General features: G+C 44.3%; 1 protein-coding gene and 1 non-coding gene across 4 annotated transcripts in view; one reads left to right on the forward strand and one right to left on the reverse strand.

Moving 5' to 3' along the window:
- Nucleotides 1–16,107, reverse strand: part of RPS6KA5 (ribosomal protein S6 kinase A5) — a 185,730-nt gene that overhangs the window by 64,999 nt on the left and 104,624 nt on the right. For 2 of the 3 annotated variants that reach the window (XM_065940932.1, XM_065940931.1), the window contains 2 exons: nt 15,928–16,043; nt 13,074–13,181 (listed from right to left, as the gene is read on the reverse strand). The exons of the other annotated variant lie outside the window; for it this stretch is intronic. In XM_065940932.1, the coding sequence (XP_065797004.1) occupies nt 13,074–13,181; nt 15,928–16,043 (224 nt within the window). The remainder of the gene's footprint in view (nt 1–13,073; nt 13,182–15,927; nt 16,044–16,107) is intronic. 3 annotated transcript variants of the gene reach the window in all.
- Nucleotides 1,863–1,969, forward strand: LOC136172713 (U6 spliceosomal RNA). Its single transcript, XR_010664065.1, has one exon. It is a non-coding gene; the product is annotated as a U6 spliceosomal RNA (small nuclear RNA).

Below are 16,107 nucleotides of genomic sequence, written 5' to 3' on the forward strand. Positions count from 1 at the left end.
ACAGAAGAGAGAGCCCAGAAATAAATCTTTAGGCACATGGTCAAATGATCTTTGCAAGGATGCCTATGGGAAAAGGACAGTCTCTTCAACAAATGATGCTGGGCAAACTGGGTGTTCATAAACACAGAAAAATGAAGTTGGATCCTCCCTCAATCCAGATGCAAAAACTAACTCAAAATGAATTCAAGATCAAAATGTAAAACCTAAAATTATAAAGCTCCCAGAAGAAAACAGAGGCAAGACCTCATGATGCTGGATGTGGCAGTGGTTTCCTGGACCTGACACCAAAGGCACAAGCAGCAAAGGCAAACAGACAAACGGGTTTTATAAAACAGAAAACCTCCTGCATCCAAGGAAACAAGCAGAGCAAAAAAGACAACCTACAGAATAGGAGAAACAGTTTGCAAATCATGTATCTGACAGGGTGTTACTATCCAGAATATATAAAGAAGTCCTATAACTCAACAACAAAAAGTAAATAAATCTGATTAAAAAGTAGGCAAAGGACTTCAATGGACATTCATTCAATGATGATATACAAATGGCTAAGAGCATATGTAAAGATGCTCAACATCACTAATCATTACAGAAATGCAAATTAAACCTACAATGAGATATCTCTTCATATACATGAGGAGGGCCAGGATCAGAAAGCAGAAATAACAAGTATAGGTGAGAACCCTTGTGCTCTGCGGATAGGAGTGCAAAATGGTGCAGCTACAACAGAAAACAGTATGCAGGTTCCTCAAAAAACAAAATAGAATTGTTGCAAGATCCAGCAACTGCACTTCTGGGCATATATGCAGAAGAACTGAAAGCATGATCTCAGTGAGATATCTGTACACCATGTACACTGCAGTTATTCACAACAGCCAGTAAGTGGAAGCGACTTGCGTCCATCAGAGGATGAATGGATAAACAACATATGGTACATACACAGAATGACATGTTATTCAGTCTTAACAAGGAAGGAAATTCTGTCACATGCCACAACATGGATGAACACTAAGGACATTACCCTACCTGAAGTAAGTTAGTCCCAAAAGATAAATACCGTGTGGTCCCACTTTTATTAGGCATCTAAAACAGTCAAACTCATGGAAAGAGAAAGACAAACGGTGGCTGTCAGGGGCTAGGAGGAGGGGGAAACGGGAGTTGCTCAACGGGTACAGAACTCAGTTTTGCAAGCTGAAAAAGTTCTAGGGATCTGTTGCATAAAATGTGAACAGTTAACACACTGACCTGTACACTTCAAAGTGGTTAAGATGCAATCCTTCTTAAATTTTTTAATTGAAGGATAATTGTTTACAGAACTCTGTGGGGTTCTGCCAGACACCAACAAGAACCGGCCACAGGCACACCCATGCCCCTCCCGCCTCCCTCCCACCCCGCCTGCAGCCCGTCACAGAGCCTGTCTGAGCTCCCTGAGTGGTACATCCCGCTCGCACTCTGTCTGTTTCACAGGGTGCTGTACATTTCCACGTCACTCTCTCCGTTCATCTCTCATCCTCCCATGTCCACAGGTCTGTTCTCTAAGTCTGTTTCTCCACTGCTGCCCTGAAAATAAATTCATCAGTGCCATCTTTTTAGATTCCATATATATGTGTCAGTATATGATATTTATATTTCTCTTTCTGTAAGATGGTAATTTTTATGTTATGTGTATTTTGCTACAATTTAATATTTTTTAAAAGATTCAAAGCATGTAAATCTTAAGAGATGGGTAAATTTGATTATATTAAAATGTCAAATATGATAATGGCAAAAACATCATTAACCACAGTTGACGACAAGTAAAAAATTTGAAAGAAATTCACAAAATACATAATTATTAAGGATGGGCAGTTAGAATAGTTAAAGAAGTGCTCACTTAGGCAGCACATATACCAAAGTTGGAATGATACAGAGAAGATTAGCACGGCCCCTGCACAAGGATGACATGCCAATTCGTGAAGCATTCCATATTTTTAGGCTGGAGAGAGTGTGGAGAAGAGGGAACCCTCTTACACTGCTGGTGGGAATGCAAACTAGTACAGCCGCTATGGAGAACAGTGTGGAGATTTCTTAAAAAACTGGAAATAGAACTGCCATATGACCCAGCAATCCTACTTCTGGGCATACACACCAAGGAAACCAGATCTGAAAGAGACACGTGCACCCCAGTGTTCATCGCAGCACTGTTTATAATAGCCAGGACATGGAAGCAACCTAGATGCCCATCAGCAGATGAATGGATAAGGAAGCTGCGGTACATATACGCCATGGAATATTACTCAGCCGTTAAAAAGAATTCATTTGAATCAGTTCTAATGAGATGGATGAAACTGGAGCCCATTATACAGAGTGAGGTGAGCCAGAAAGATAAAGAACATTACAGTATACTAACACATATATACGGAATTTAGAAAGATGGTAACGATAACCCTGTATGCAATACAGAAAAAGAGACACAGATGTACAGAACAGACTTTTGGACTCTGTGGGAGAAGGCGAGGGTGGGATGTTTTGAGACAACAGCATCGAAACAGGTATATTATCTAGGGTGAAAGAGATCAGCAGCCCAGGTTGGATGCATGAGACAAGTGCTCGGGGCTCGTGCACTGGGAAGACCCAGAGGGATGGGATGGAGAGGGAGGTGGGAGGGGGGATCGGGATGGGGAACACATGTAAATCCATGGCTGATTCATGTCAATGTATGGCAAAAACGACTACAATATTGTAAAGTAATTAGCCTCCAACTAACAAAAATAAACGGAAAAAAAAAAGAATAGTTAAAGAACGCCAACAAACCAGGAACATTAGAAAATCACTGCAACACTGTGCTAGAGAACACAGAAACCTAAACGAGCCTCAGAGGCAGAGCGGATGAATAACTAGATAACTCATGTGAAAGAACACTACACAGCGGGTAAAACATACGAAACAGAGTCTTGTTTATCAACTTGCATAAATTTCAAAAACAAGTTAATAAAAACAATTCACAATACGATATGACTTTATGTACACCTTAGAAACACTAGCTAATGGTATATACTGTTTATAGGTATAGTACATTATACAAAGCGAGGGTACTAAGCAAGGTTAAATTCAATCCACCATCCACTCTTTGCCTGTACCTGTGCTGCTAAACGTAGTTTTTAAAAAACTTTTTTTTTTTCTGTATTTGTGGCTGACAATATGTCTACTCCCAGCTCTCTCCCCTGAGGCTTAAACTGAGCCAGTGTTCGATCTTGAGTTCTGTCTCACTTGATCTAACAACAGGATTTGATCTGGCCGGTCACTTTCATCCCTAGAACACTTTTTCACTCAGCTTCTAAGACAACACACATGCCTGCTTTCTTCCCAAACTCCTCGAACCTCCTTCTCCATCTTCTCTGCTCACTGCTCTTGCTCTTCTGACTCTCTCAACGTCGCAACAGCTCAGAGTTTAAACCTTTATTGTTTTTGTCTTTTCTATCTCATTCTTTTTATGATTTTAAATCCTACTTATATATTGCCAAATCCCAAATTCATATCTCTAGATGAGACTTCTCTCCCAAATTCCAGATTCATATGCCCTGGTGGTGGTGATGGTTTAGTCGCTAAGTCGTGTCTAACTCTTGCGACCCCAGGGACCGTAGTCCACCAGGCTCCTCTGTCCATGGGACTCTCCAGGCAATACTGGAGTGGGTTGCCATTTCCTTCTCCATCATATATGCCCTCCTGCCTATTAAACATCTCTGTAGGTCTAACAAACATCTCAGACTCAGCTGGTTCAACTGCACTCCACCCACCCAACACCTCCCCATCGGTATATTAAAAGTGAAGGTCGCTCAGTCATGTCCAGCTCTTTGTGACCCCATGGACTATACAGTCCATGGGATTCTCCAGGCCAGAATCCTGGAGTGGGTAGCCTTTCCCTTCTCCAGGGGATCTTCCCAACCCAGGAATCGAATCTGAGTCTCCTGCGTTGCAGGTGGACTCTTTACCAGCTGAGCCACCAGGGAAGTCCTCATCAGGGTATCAGTTGATGGCAACTGCACCCTTCCAGTGATTCTGGCCAACAGCCCTGGCACTACCTTGGATTCCTCCTGCTCCCACACACCCTACTTCCAGGCCATCAAGAAGTCTCAGCACTAATATAAGAGTAGATTCTAAAATCTGACTACATCATACAACCTACTCTGCTACCCTATGGTCTAAATCAAAGCCATCCCTTGCTGGGGTTAATGCAACAGCTTCTTAACTGATCTCCATGTTTCTAGGGACTCGTCCCACCGCAGGACTATGGAGCCTGGCAATCAGAATCACCTTCCTTAGAGAACTCAGGCCATGTCATCTTCCCCTCAGAGCTCCCAGGACACACGCTTCACTGGGAGGAGCTGCAGTCCTCACAACAGGCCCCGTGCCCAGCACGACCTGCAGTCACATCCTCCAGATGGCCGTCCCCACGTCCTCCTTTCCCACGACTCTCCTCACTCACTCGACACACCCACGCCCACCTCCTTCTGCTCACAAACAACCCAGGCACATACCCACCCCAGGCTCTCACCACTGGCTGGTCCGCCTACCTGGAGATCTCTTTCCTCGATATTGATATGGCTCATGTTCTCACCTCCTTCCCCCTGGACTCACCTGCCACCTTCTCAGCGAGGCCTCTCCTGATCACCCGATTTAAGTCCACGCTCCTCGCACCCTGCTACTTCCTATTTCTCCTGCTGTAGTTGTCTTCCTGTAACTCACCACGATTTAACGTATCCACGCACATTTCACTTGTTTACCTGTTGTCATCTGCCTCCCTAAGGGAGAAATTTTTGCCTGTTTTGTTAATTTGCTGGATTCCAACACCTAGATAGAACAGTGCCTGGATCTCAGAAGATCTTCAATCACTCTTGCTGAGTGAGTGGGAAAAAAAATATATAGATATAAATGTCCAAAACTGCATATGTGAGTAGTGGGTACACAGATTCTGCTGTATCATCCTCTGCATTTTTATTAATTTGAAATATTGTACAGTATAAAAAATTTTAAATGAAATTTGGAAAATACAAACATTTATTAATCACATTTATGCAATGTTAATATTCCAGGGTATCTTTTGCTAAATTCCCCTTAGGGGTTTGAAAGTCCCTGACATTCAGAAAATAGATGAAAATAATTTATTTATATGTATATATATGTATATATATAGACTAATATATCCTATACTAATGCAGAAATAATAAATATGGTTCATGGGATTGCAAAGAGTTGGACATGACTGACGGACTGAACTGAACTGAATATAGGATAATAATTTGACTAAACAGTTTTCAAGTAAAGAGTAGGAATCGGACCCAGGTCTCCTGCACTGCAGGCAGACCGTACCATTTGCGTCACCAGGGAAGCATGCTTCAACACAGTTTGAACAAACAGAACATATAATAGAAGTTTCTCTGAAAAGAATCTCAACTCAAAAGTTGTCCCCACTAGCCCTGTGATGTAATTTTACATAAAACCTGTCTACTCAAGCTGTGCACTGAGGCTGCCTTAAGATAAGAGACAGTATTGTGAATAAATCTTACCTGAGCCAATAAATTTCCACCATAAGAAAAGTTATTAAGGGACGTGTGAGGCAGACGCCTGAGGAAAAAGCTATCTCTGTCTCCCTCCCCCTTCTTCCGTTGGAGGGCAGGGGACCTGCTCTGACATCTGATGGAAAAAACCTTTACAAAGATTTGCTTTACAAACCTGTAAAAAACCTTCACAAAGCTAAAGCTTACATTTTCGTATCTGAATACTGTGTACTATTGTTTTGAGTACAGGAAACACTCGGGCCACAAGAACACTCTGGTTTCTAGGCCTCCTATTTTCCCAGCACATCCATCTCAGTATTTACCTTAAAATAACTAAAATTATCCAAGAGTCACAGGGTTGGCAAATGACTGACAGGACTCGCTGACGGAGACTCAGCAGGCTCCTCGGGGGCACGTGCGACGGGGAGGAGCCACGCCTGGACGCCGCTGCAGACCGTCGGGGGGACACTGCAGCTGCCTGGGGAGCCGCCTGTCTGAGCCCCCACGCAGAGCGGCTCCTTGTGAGCCCTGAGCCCCACCCAGGCACCCTGAGATCTGCACGGGGTAACAGCAGAACTCCGCCAGTGACATAACTGACTAGGTGTTTATCAGAGAAAGGGTCACTTAGAACTTTCCTACAAATACGGAAATTAAGGGGGAATAATGTACGATCCTCATTTGTATGTTGTGATTTTGCTCACAGCAATCTGAAATCTGAATACGTAGGTGCCTCTTTAAGTGGAAACTGGTATTTATATCGTGATTTACACTTTAAAAAGTACTTTCACGAGCATCACCTCACTGTGTCCAGATGAAAGCCATGTAGCTTACATGTGACAAATACTATCTTATGGCCGAGGAAAGGAAGACTGAAGGGGCTACGACTGGCCGACGTGACCGAGCAGCTAGCGGAGTCCGAGCAGGGTCCTCCAACCTCGGCGCGTGCTCGCTCCAGCACACCAAGGACGCCTCTTCTGTGTCCAAAGAATTGATTAATGAATAACATTACCTGAGCTGGGCAAAGACTACAGTTTTCTATTTTCTGGAAAGAAAAAAAATCTATAGAACTTTTTAATAAATACCACGGTAGTGAGTTATAATTAACTTAGCTACCTCTGTTTTAAATGTCAGAATGTCATTTTTTCCCAGTTTTATTTATCTTCCTGAGGATTCATGTTAATAATCTGTTGTGAATCTTTCAAATGCTCAATGTTAAATTATGAAAACATAGAATGCATATAAAATATTTAAGAATAGGGCAATTAATAACACATGAATGTATTGCCTTGACATTATTATAAACAGGTAAGAACAGATGCCGTTTTTAGAAAATGCCTTTAAAGTCTTCAGTGTTAAAAACCATATATTCACCCTAGCAGACTGACTCATTGTAAGAACTGGAAAATGTTTGCTGAACTGCATCCTTAAAAAATCCCATGATAAGCATATATTATGATGCAGATATTTAGAAATATCTTTTTTTCTTTTCAGAATTTCAAGGGATTTATCAAATTCTATTGAGAAAACATGTCAGTAAAAGAATCAAATGTGTAAATTGTTATCATATGAAATATTGTTACAGCTTCTAAAACAAATCAATTTTATCCACTATACAATTTAGCTAGCAACCTGCAACCTAGAAATAACTACATGACACAGTGATGAACACCTCCAAAATCTAGGCTCATGAGGGCAGGACTTTGCTATGCTCACGACTGTCCTTCTAGAGTCTAGCACAATACGTGGCACATGGCAGGCACTGACCACATATTTGCTGAATATTAGATTAATACACACACAAGGATTCCCCGGCAGTGCATCGTTTGAGGCTCAGCGCAACCACTGCGGAGGGCGCGGGCTCACTCCCTGGTCAGGGAGCTAAGATCCCCCACGCCACGCGGTGCAGCCAGCAACCAACAGAAAACAGCTACAGACAGGCAAGCAGCACGCCACGGAGAAACTTCAAACATGTCTAAAGAGTACATTCCTGGGTGGGAGGCGGGACGGAGGCTCCAGAGGGAGGGACGTGAGAACACCTACGGCTGCCTCGTGTTGATGTATGGCAAAACCAGTACAATTCTGTAAAGCAATTATCTTCCAATCAAAAATAAATAAAATTAAAAAATAAAAAGACTTGTGAAACAAACAAAGTAAACTCTTGAAAATCAAATAGAAAAACACATTTCCCAGGTCCAGTGAAAGCAGACTTTGTAATACACGAAACTGTGATAAACTAAGAGAAGTGGGATTGGGTGGGAGAGTGGTGATTCAGTTTTAGAAACATTGAGCTTACACGATCCAGGAGACAGTCAAGCGGAGACACACTGGCGGCAGGTCCAGGGCTGGAGCCCAGAAGAGAGCTCAGGGCTGGCCGTGGACTCTGAGGGGCTCGGAAGGGAGCTCAGGGCTGGCCGTGGACCCTGAGGGGCCCGGGAGAGAGCTCAGGGCTGGCCGTGGACCCTGAGGGGCCCGGGAGAGAGCTCAGGGCTGGCCGTGGACCCTGAGGGGCCCAGAAGAGGGGTCAGAGCTGGCCATGGGCTCTGAGGGGCCTGGGAGAGAGCTCAGGGCTAGCCATAGACTCTGAGGGGCCCAGGAGAGGGGTCAGAGCTGGCCATGGGCTCTGAGGGGCCCGGGAGAGAGCTCAGGGCTGGCCGTGGGCTCTGAGGGGCCCAGAAGAGGGGTCAGAGCTGGCCATGGACTCTGAGGGGCCCGGGAGAGAGCTCAGGGCTGGCCGTGGACCCTGAGGGGCTCGGGAGAGAGCTCAGGGCTGGCCGTGGGCTCTGAGGGGCTCGGGAGAGAGCTCAGGGCTGGCCGTGGGCTCTGAGGGGCCCGGGAGAGAGCTCAGGGCTGGCCGTGGACCCTGAGGGACCCAGAAGAGGGGTCAGAGCTGGCCATGGGCTCTGAGGGACCTGGAAGGGAGCTCAGGGCTGGCCGTGGACTCTGAGGGGCCTGGAAGGGAGCTCAGGGCTGGCTGTGGACTCTGAGGGGCCCGGAAGAGAGCTCAGGGCTGGCCGTGAACTCTGAGGGGCCCGGCAGGGAGCTCGCGGCTGGCCATGGGCTCTGAGGAAGCCCCAGCATACAGGGAGCGAGCTCAGCATAAAGACAGAACACCTAGGACTGAACGTGAGGAGCCCTGCAGGTATCAGAGAGAAAGCCTGCAGAAGCGTGAGAGAGAGAAGGCAAGGCGGGGAGCACGGAGTCGCAGAGGCCAGGCTGAGGCCATCTCCAGCGCCACACCACTAGGCAGTCTAGTAAGATGAAGACTCGACAATACCCAAAACGGAGGTCGCACTGGCCATGGCAGGGACAGGTTCAGTCAGCTGGTGGGAGGTGCGAGCCAAGCTGGAGTCGCTTAAGGAGTGACAGGCAGGCCTCTTACAGACACTGGCAAAGGAAAACGCAAGACAGGCGCCGAAAGGGGATATGGGCTTCTGAGCCTGCTTGCTGTTTACCACCCAGTCCATCCACCCAGTCACCTCTCCCTTTTAAAAAATTTAAGACACGAGAGACTAGGCTTAAACGGTGACAGGACGCGTCCAAGTGGAAGAAGAAGGTAGAAAAGGAGACGGGTCAGAGAGACAAAGATGCACAGCCTCCCTCTGTGAACTGGCAGCCGAGGCGGAAACCCTTCAAAGGAAAGCTGCCGCTGCAGACCAGGGAGGGGGCAGAGGGACGCACAGCAGCAGCTCATTCCAAGGAAGGCGATCCTTCGACATGTCAGGCTGACACACGACACCAAAAAGGAAGGCTAGCTAACAAACAGAAATCGCTGGATGGGAATATTGTTGAGGCGTAGAAGGTCCAGGCAGGGAAACCCGCTGAGCAGACGCAGGTGGAATCAGGAGAACACAGGACGTTAGGCCCAGTTTCAATAGGCTCATTCGACTGAGGTTTAGGGGGCTCAGAAAAAGAAGGTTCCTCCTTGAGCCCTGAGAATTAAATCTAAAGCCTAGCAGAGTGGTATCGTCCTCTTCAGCAAGAGCAAGAGTAAGCTGGTCATCTGAGGGGAAAGACAGATGGAACTGTAAGGGTTAGTAACATGACAATAACACACAACTGCACAAAATGCAGCTAGGATGTGTTTGGTGAATAAGCAAGAATCCATAAATTACTTCTCCACTGCAGACTGAATCCCATTATTTCATTTTTGGTCCTAAACAACCAAATGTTCAAACACTGACATCCAGTAAGAATTCCCTTCATTTCCTTGAGGAGAATCTGTTATGTCCAGCAAAAACCACAGCCTCCCTTGTAAAAAGTGACACGGCTGATTTAGCAGCTCTGACTCATTTGTATTAAAGCCTAGTAACTCTGATCATGCTTGATTTTTATTTGCTTTTGCTTTGGTTTCTATCAAAAAGGGCCAAAGTCTGTTTCTGCCATCTGCCAAATGACCAGAAACACAGAAGCACATGCCCAGAAACACAGGATTCACTCAGTGATTCTTTCATCATTTTATCACCAGAACCTAGCCTGAAGACTAGCAGATAGAAGGCTCTCAGCAAATACTGATGGAGTGAATGAGTAAATATACGAACGGTTCCACGGAGAGAGGAAAGGGTGATCACCAGATCTCTCTATGGGGGGAGAGGGGGTCCTCCACCTTCACATGCCAGGACATCTGATGGTCTACTGGAGTCAACAGGTCCCTTCTCAGGGTGTTTCTGAATATATGACAGGACACAGCAAGCCAAGACAAGCACCGAAACCAGAACACAAGGAGAGAGTGCGGTGCCATCGCGAATGTGCCTCTGTGCCCGAGGCTGCGGGCAAGCCTCAGCGTCGCTCGGGAGGCCTGGCCAGGCCACGCCGCGGCAGGCCCCGGGCCCCAGCGCCTGCAGACCGCCGCTCTCAGAGGAGCGCTGCCCGCTCTGGTCTCAGCGCGGGGCGGCGGAGGCCATGGCAGTCCCACGGTGAGCGTCGTCTTCCAGCCGCCTCCTGGCATCGACGGTGTCCTCGCCCTCCCCCGTGGCCCTCGTCCCCGCGTCCACAGCCTGCCTGTTTAGCCTTCGCAGTTCTCCACAGGGGTCAGGAGGGCAAGGCTTCCTTGTACAACCGTGGAGGGGAGGTATCTAACACAGACTTTCAGTAGATCCTCTTGTGTCCTGCATGCCTGTGATGAGCCTTTCTGGGGTGAGAGGTGCAGATCAGCCTGCTGTGGGGCTTCTGCTTGTCGATGGCTTAGGACTCAGCTGCCTCAGGGGTGCTAAATGACGACGACTAGTGTTTCTGCCGTCCACTTCCCAGAAGCTGGTTGCTGTTTTCCTCCCGCCTCCTCCCACCTTTCTTTCTTCCTCTACAAAGCAGGGTTTATTGGAAATCAACAAGGAATTGCAATTTGGGATCCATACCTATCGTGAGCCACAAGAAAATCCTCAGGGAGAGTGCAGAACAGACTGTGTTCATTGGTGGAAAAGGCAGTTTGAGGGCTACAGCGAGCCCAGCCTTTCACTGGCTGGGTCACGAGGCTCTCACTGGCCGAGTGCTTGCTAAGAAAACAGAAGCATCTCCTCCTTCCTCTTGGTCTTTGTTTAAAACTCCCCCTTCTGGCCTCCTAACAGAACTTAATTCAGGTTCTTGGTTTGTTTTTCTTTTTTTCCAAGGTTTCCCCTTTTGAGTCGGACCTTTCTCTGAAAGCACCGCTGGTCATCAGGTTCTCCAGTTGCAGAGATCCTCTCTCCCTGCTGCGTGCATGCCTATTCACTCCTTTATTTTTACTTGTAGTCGGGTTTAGTGAGAAAACAACCATGAACATATTTCATCCGTCACATTTTTTAAGTTGCTACTAAAATTTTAAAGAAAGAAGAAAAGTTTGAAAAACCAAACTTTGAAGTAAATTCCTCAAAAGTTCATCTGCTTTATAACTATGATTTTCCTATAAAAGATAACTAACATATTGTTATGTCCTCAGGCTCATGAAGGTGGAGACCATTTCCCTTAATCTGTCACTGTATTATCCAATATCTAGCATAGTAGAGATCAAGAAAAAAGTGATTGAACGAGATAGATATGATTTAAAAAAACAACTAGGATCCTTTGTTTTCATACTTTTAGTACTTATCTAATTCACCTAAGACTGTTTTGGAAATATTCTAAAAAGTAAACGATCAGAAATGGATACACCTAATATAGAATCCAAGAGTGTGTTTCACAACAACAAAGTCCTTCACTACAAAAATTTTACTATAGCGGTGTATATTATAACAAAACTTCTTGGACAAAAAGAACTGGCATTCAAATTTAGTTCTCTTGAAAAACAAGTAGTATAAAACATACTTTTAATTTATAACTGCTACATAAATAGTATTTAATTAGAACTAAAAATGTATAATTTTAAATGTTATTAAATAAATCTGTTTAGGTTAAACAAGTTTTAATCAGTACTGAAAATGCAGAGTCCTCCATATTTAAAATCTGTACATCAGTTATTACATTTCAATTTGTATGAGCAAAAAACCCCAGCAAGTTTATTAAAAAGTTAGGTCTAGTAAGTAGATCCTTGCTGTTTTTGTCAAATGAGCTTAAAGGGCCAGAATGACACGCCCTACTCTGTAGGTGTAATAAAAACTGTGTGCTTTGTTTTGTAATTCTTTGTTCTGGCCACACTGCGGGCATGTGGGTCTCAGTTCCCAAAACAGGGATCAAACTGCACCCCCTGCATTGGAAGCAGGGAGTCTTAACAACTGGACCGCCAGGAAAGTCCTCGTTTTGTAATTTTCCATTGGCTGTTATCTAAGCTATGGTTCTCCTAAAAGGCCCAAAGGGTTATTTAAAAATTTCAGTCCTATTTTATGGAGAAAGTTAAATTGTAATTTGGTTTTATAATTCTGACACATCCATGAAAGGGTTACTGTAATTCTAACAGGATGCTTCCATGGTAATTTCAAAGTAAAAACCTTACAGTCACTCATATTGTCAGGTAGTCAGAATAGGGAAAAGGCGCCCAATATGGTGGTGGCTAAAAGACAAGGAAGGGAAAAGCCTGGGAAAACAGGACAGAGGAAGGTCAAAGAAAGGTCCGCGGGCCGGAGTGAGGACTTCAGGTAGAACAGCGCTCCTGGCTGAGCGCAATCTGCATAGGGCAGGCCCAGGGGGAAGAAAACAGACAAAAGGAGCCAAGCGTGCTCTCTCTCTCTCTCTCTCTCTCCCGCTCGGGGGCGCTCTTCTCTTCCCGTCTTTGGACGGATGTGCCCTCACGCCTCGAAGACGGATTGGCCTGCTATCTTCTAGATAAAATAGAGCTGTAACATGGAGCTGTAACGCTGATGTGTCTAAGAGATATAACACGGTCCATTTGAGACCTGAGAGCTGTGACCCGCCGAGGGGGCTTTAATGCCCGTCACTCCAAATCCTTGGTGTGACGAGACAGAACCGAGGAGCATACACTCACCTGACAATATCAAAATGTTCCTCTGGGCAACCTTGTACAAAAGTCCATAATTTGTTTAGTACTACCCCATTAAATGCTCCTTCTATAGCTAATTTTCATCACTGTTTACATTCTGCTTTACTAACTTCAAATTAAAATATAATACTCACTTCGTCAGCCACAAACTCCTTACTCAGACCAAAATCTGTCAGCATCACGTGGCCGTTAGAATCAAGCAGAATATTCTCAAGCTTAATGTCACGGTATATAATCCCCAACTGTAAAAACAAACAGAGATGCATTTTAAAATAACAATTTTCAAAAAATAAATTAGGAAAGTCTTTATTATGAATCTTGAAAACAAAACCAAAAACGGCATTCCCCTGCTCAGGGTGCGGGGATGACTCTTGTCACAGGCAGACCAGATCTAAGTCCTCAATCTCAGGGCTTATCTGCTGGGTTCCTTGGGCCTCTGGAACCATGTTCCCCGTAATGAGGGAACATTTCTGTCAGACTAGCTTCTCTGGGGTCTACTTTGACGACTGCTCCTTGTGATGGATTTCATCCTCCTTCTAGAGGATCTTCAGGGGCTTTCTTAGTCAATTCCCATCCATCACTTCTTAACAGCTTCAGAAGGCCTTCCTGGCTAAGCAGTTCCTGCACTGGTCTTTCTTTTTTTCCCACAGAGCACCTGTAATTACCCTGTGCTTTTCTAACTATCCCTCCATTTTGTTTTGCATGTAAGTTTTATAGTGAAACATGTTAGCTACGTGACATAAACAAATCTACTCAAGTTATGCAAGCAGTACCTGACAAATATGAATTCCACGTTTCATGATATGTCAACCTGGATTAAATGTTTTTAAACTTTTTATACTGAGCAGGAGCAAACTTAAGACTGTGTTTTCATCAACACTAAGTACATGAAAAAGAAGATTCTTGACACTTTCTTAAAATTAAAAGATTATACAAGGAAAAACACTAGGCATTTTCTTTCAAGAACCCTTTTCCCCCCATATTGTAAAACATGACTATTTATTGTGAATGCACTATCTGCTGAAGAGATGTCTGACTGGAAGCCTACAAGCACCTAACAACCAGTATGACTTTTTTTTTCAAACAATCTTTGGAAAAGACTTTAGGAATAAGCCATTCACCACCTGCTTTACCACATCAGTTCCAAGTAAACGCCCCATTTCTGCCTCTCCTGAGAAATTCAGTGTTCGTAGACATAGCAAGATTAACATTTCTGGCTTTGCGCTATATTTCTTTGTATTTCTCTTTTTACAAGGTAAGATTAAGAAAAACTGAATGAACATCTAATCTGTGTATACTTTCCATATCAATCACATTTATATCTGGTATCATCATATTCTCCACCTCTCTGTTCTGATTACCCTGTTTTGATAATAATGAAAGTTCATCGATTTTCCCTTTAATAAACAGAGTTAACAGTTTTCAGACAAATTAAAAACTGAATTTACTAGCTTATCTGTTGGAGCTTTGCATTTTGTGTTTACACTTAGATTTAAGGTGATTTCCACCATCATTTTTATGTTATAAAAATTACATCGGATTCCTCTAAGATAGAACAAAGCTTTTCAGCCTATTCCTAGGCCCAATCTGATGCATGTCTAATATATATATGTATACATATATATATATTATAACGTGTGTGTCTGTGTGTGTATATCCCGCAAAAATAACTAAGGCATAAAGCTCCCCTCCACACCACGGACTCTATCAGAAGGACACGGAGGCCTCCTCCCACACTTCAGTTAGGCACTTAAGCTCCCGCCTGAGGCTCCCCTTGTTTATGGCCCTGCAGCCGGCGCCCCAGAGCCACTTTCGCCTCCCTCCCTTCGTAACGCTTTCCTTCACCCCCCTTAGGCCTCCTGTTCCGAACCCTGTCTCCCCCACCCTGCCTGGGTATGTTTCTGTCTGGCCTAGATCCGCCCATTTTTTCATCCTGTCTTTCCTGCATCTTCTCATCTTTCCTCACAGCCTTTCCCATCCGTGGCTTCCATCTGCAATTCCAATCTCTCTGCCCCTTAAAAATTTCATCTTTTCCCCTCATTTCTCTCCACCCTTTTATGTGCTGCATAATCAGCTCTTTCAACTCTCTTTATCTGTAATCTAGTTTAGAACATGAACATTTAACAAAGAAAAACAGTGACTTTAGGATGTACTCATATCACCCAAATGTAGTGATTCAGGTCATGCTCCTTGTGGTCTCACACAGTTATGATAAAAAAATACTCTAGTATTTTCTATTTCCTAGGCAACACACAAACTTAATCCACATAATGATTGTTTGCTTCTACAATAACGTGTCCTCATTAAAAAAAAGTTTTTAGTCAAAATATCTCGGATCAATATTAGCAGTATCTGAAATAATGGCTTTTAAAAGTTGAAGCTGATTTTACAGAATTCAAACAGCATCACATACATACACGAATACCACTTAAAGTGTTTAGTAACTGAGCTCACGGAGCGGATGGGGGGGCGGGGGGAGCAAGAGAGGACCTGGGGCAAAACAAACGGAAAAGAGGGCCAGAGTCGGCAGTGGGGCGGCTGGGTCTGTAGGGAAGTGCTTCTTTCAATTATCCCAAGCTAACAGGGAAACATACCCTGAAGAAATACAGGCAGAGTCTGCAGTGGAGTTAGTCACAATTTAGGAAGTACATATTATGACTTGTGGTTTCATCTTAAAGGCTACTTTAAGAATAATTTTTTTTAAATTCTAATGATCCTGTGTAATAAGCATTAGGATTTTTCATGAACAAAACCAAATTAAAGTGCTCAGGTTCTACTTTCTTAATCTGCATCCTGGGAACTACAAAAGGAAAGAAGAACTTTTAAAGAGGGAAGGATGAAACTGAAAAACTTGCTTGCGGGCTGTAAAGTGTGCCTCCACCATCCCCACGAAGACAATGACCTGTCAGCACGCTCGCTCTCTTCATTCCATCATCACCTCAGGGAACAGATTTCTCAAAAGACAAACCCGAAAGTGAAGGGTCTTACCTTGTGCAGGTGTTCGAGGGCAAGCACGATCTCTCCGACATAGATCTGCACCTCGTGCTCTGTGAAACGCTCTCTCTGAGAAAGATGAGTAAAAAGCTCTCCACCATTTATATAATCTAAAAACGAAATATATTTTTTCTGTCTTTGACTTATATTAATAAACTAAAAGAAGTAAATCCT

The sequence above is a fragment of the Muntiacus reevesi genome, chromosome 7 (genome assembly GCF_963930625.1).
Source record: "Muntiacus reevesi chromosome 7, mMunRee1.1, whole genome shotgun sequence".
NCBI classification, from domain to species: domain Eukaryota; kingdom Metazoa; phylum Chordata; class Mammalia; order Artiodactyla; family Cervidae; genus Muntiacus; species Muntiacus reevesi.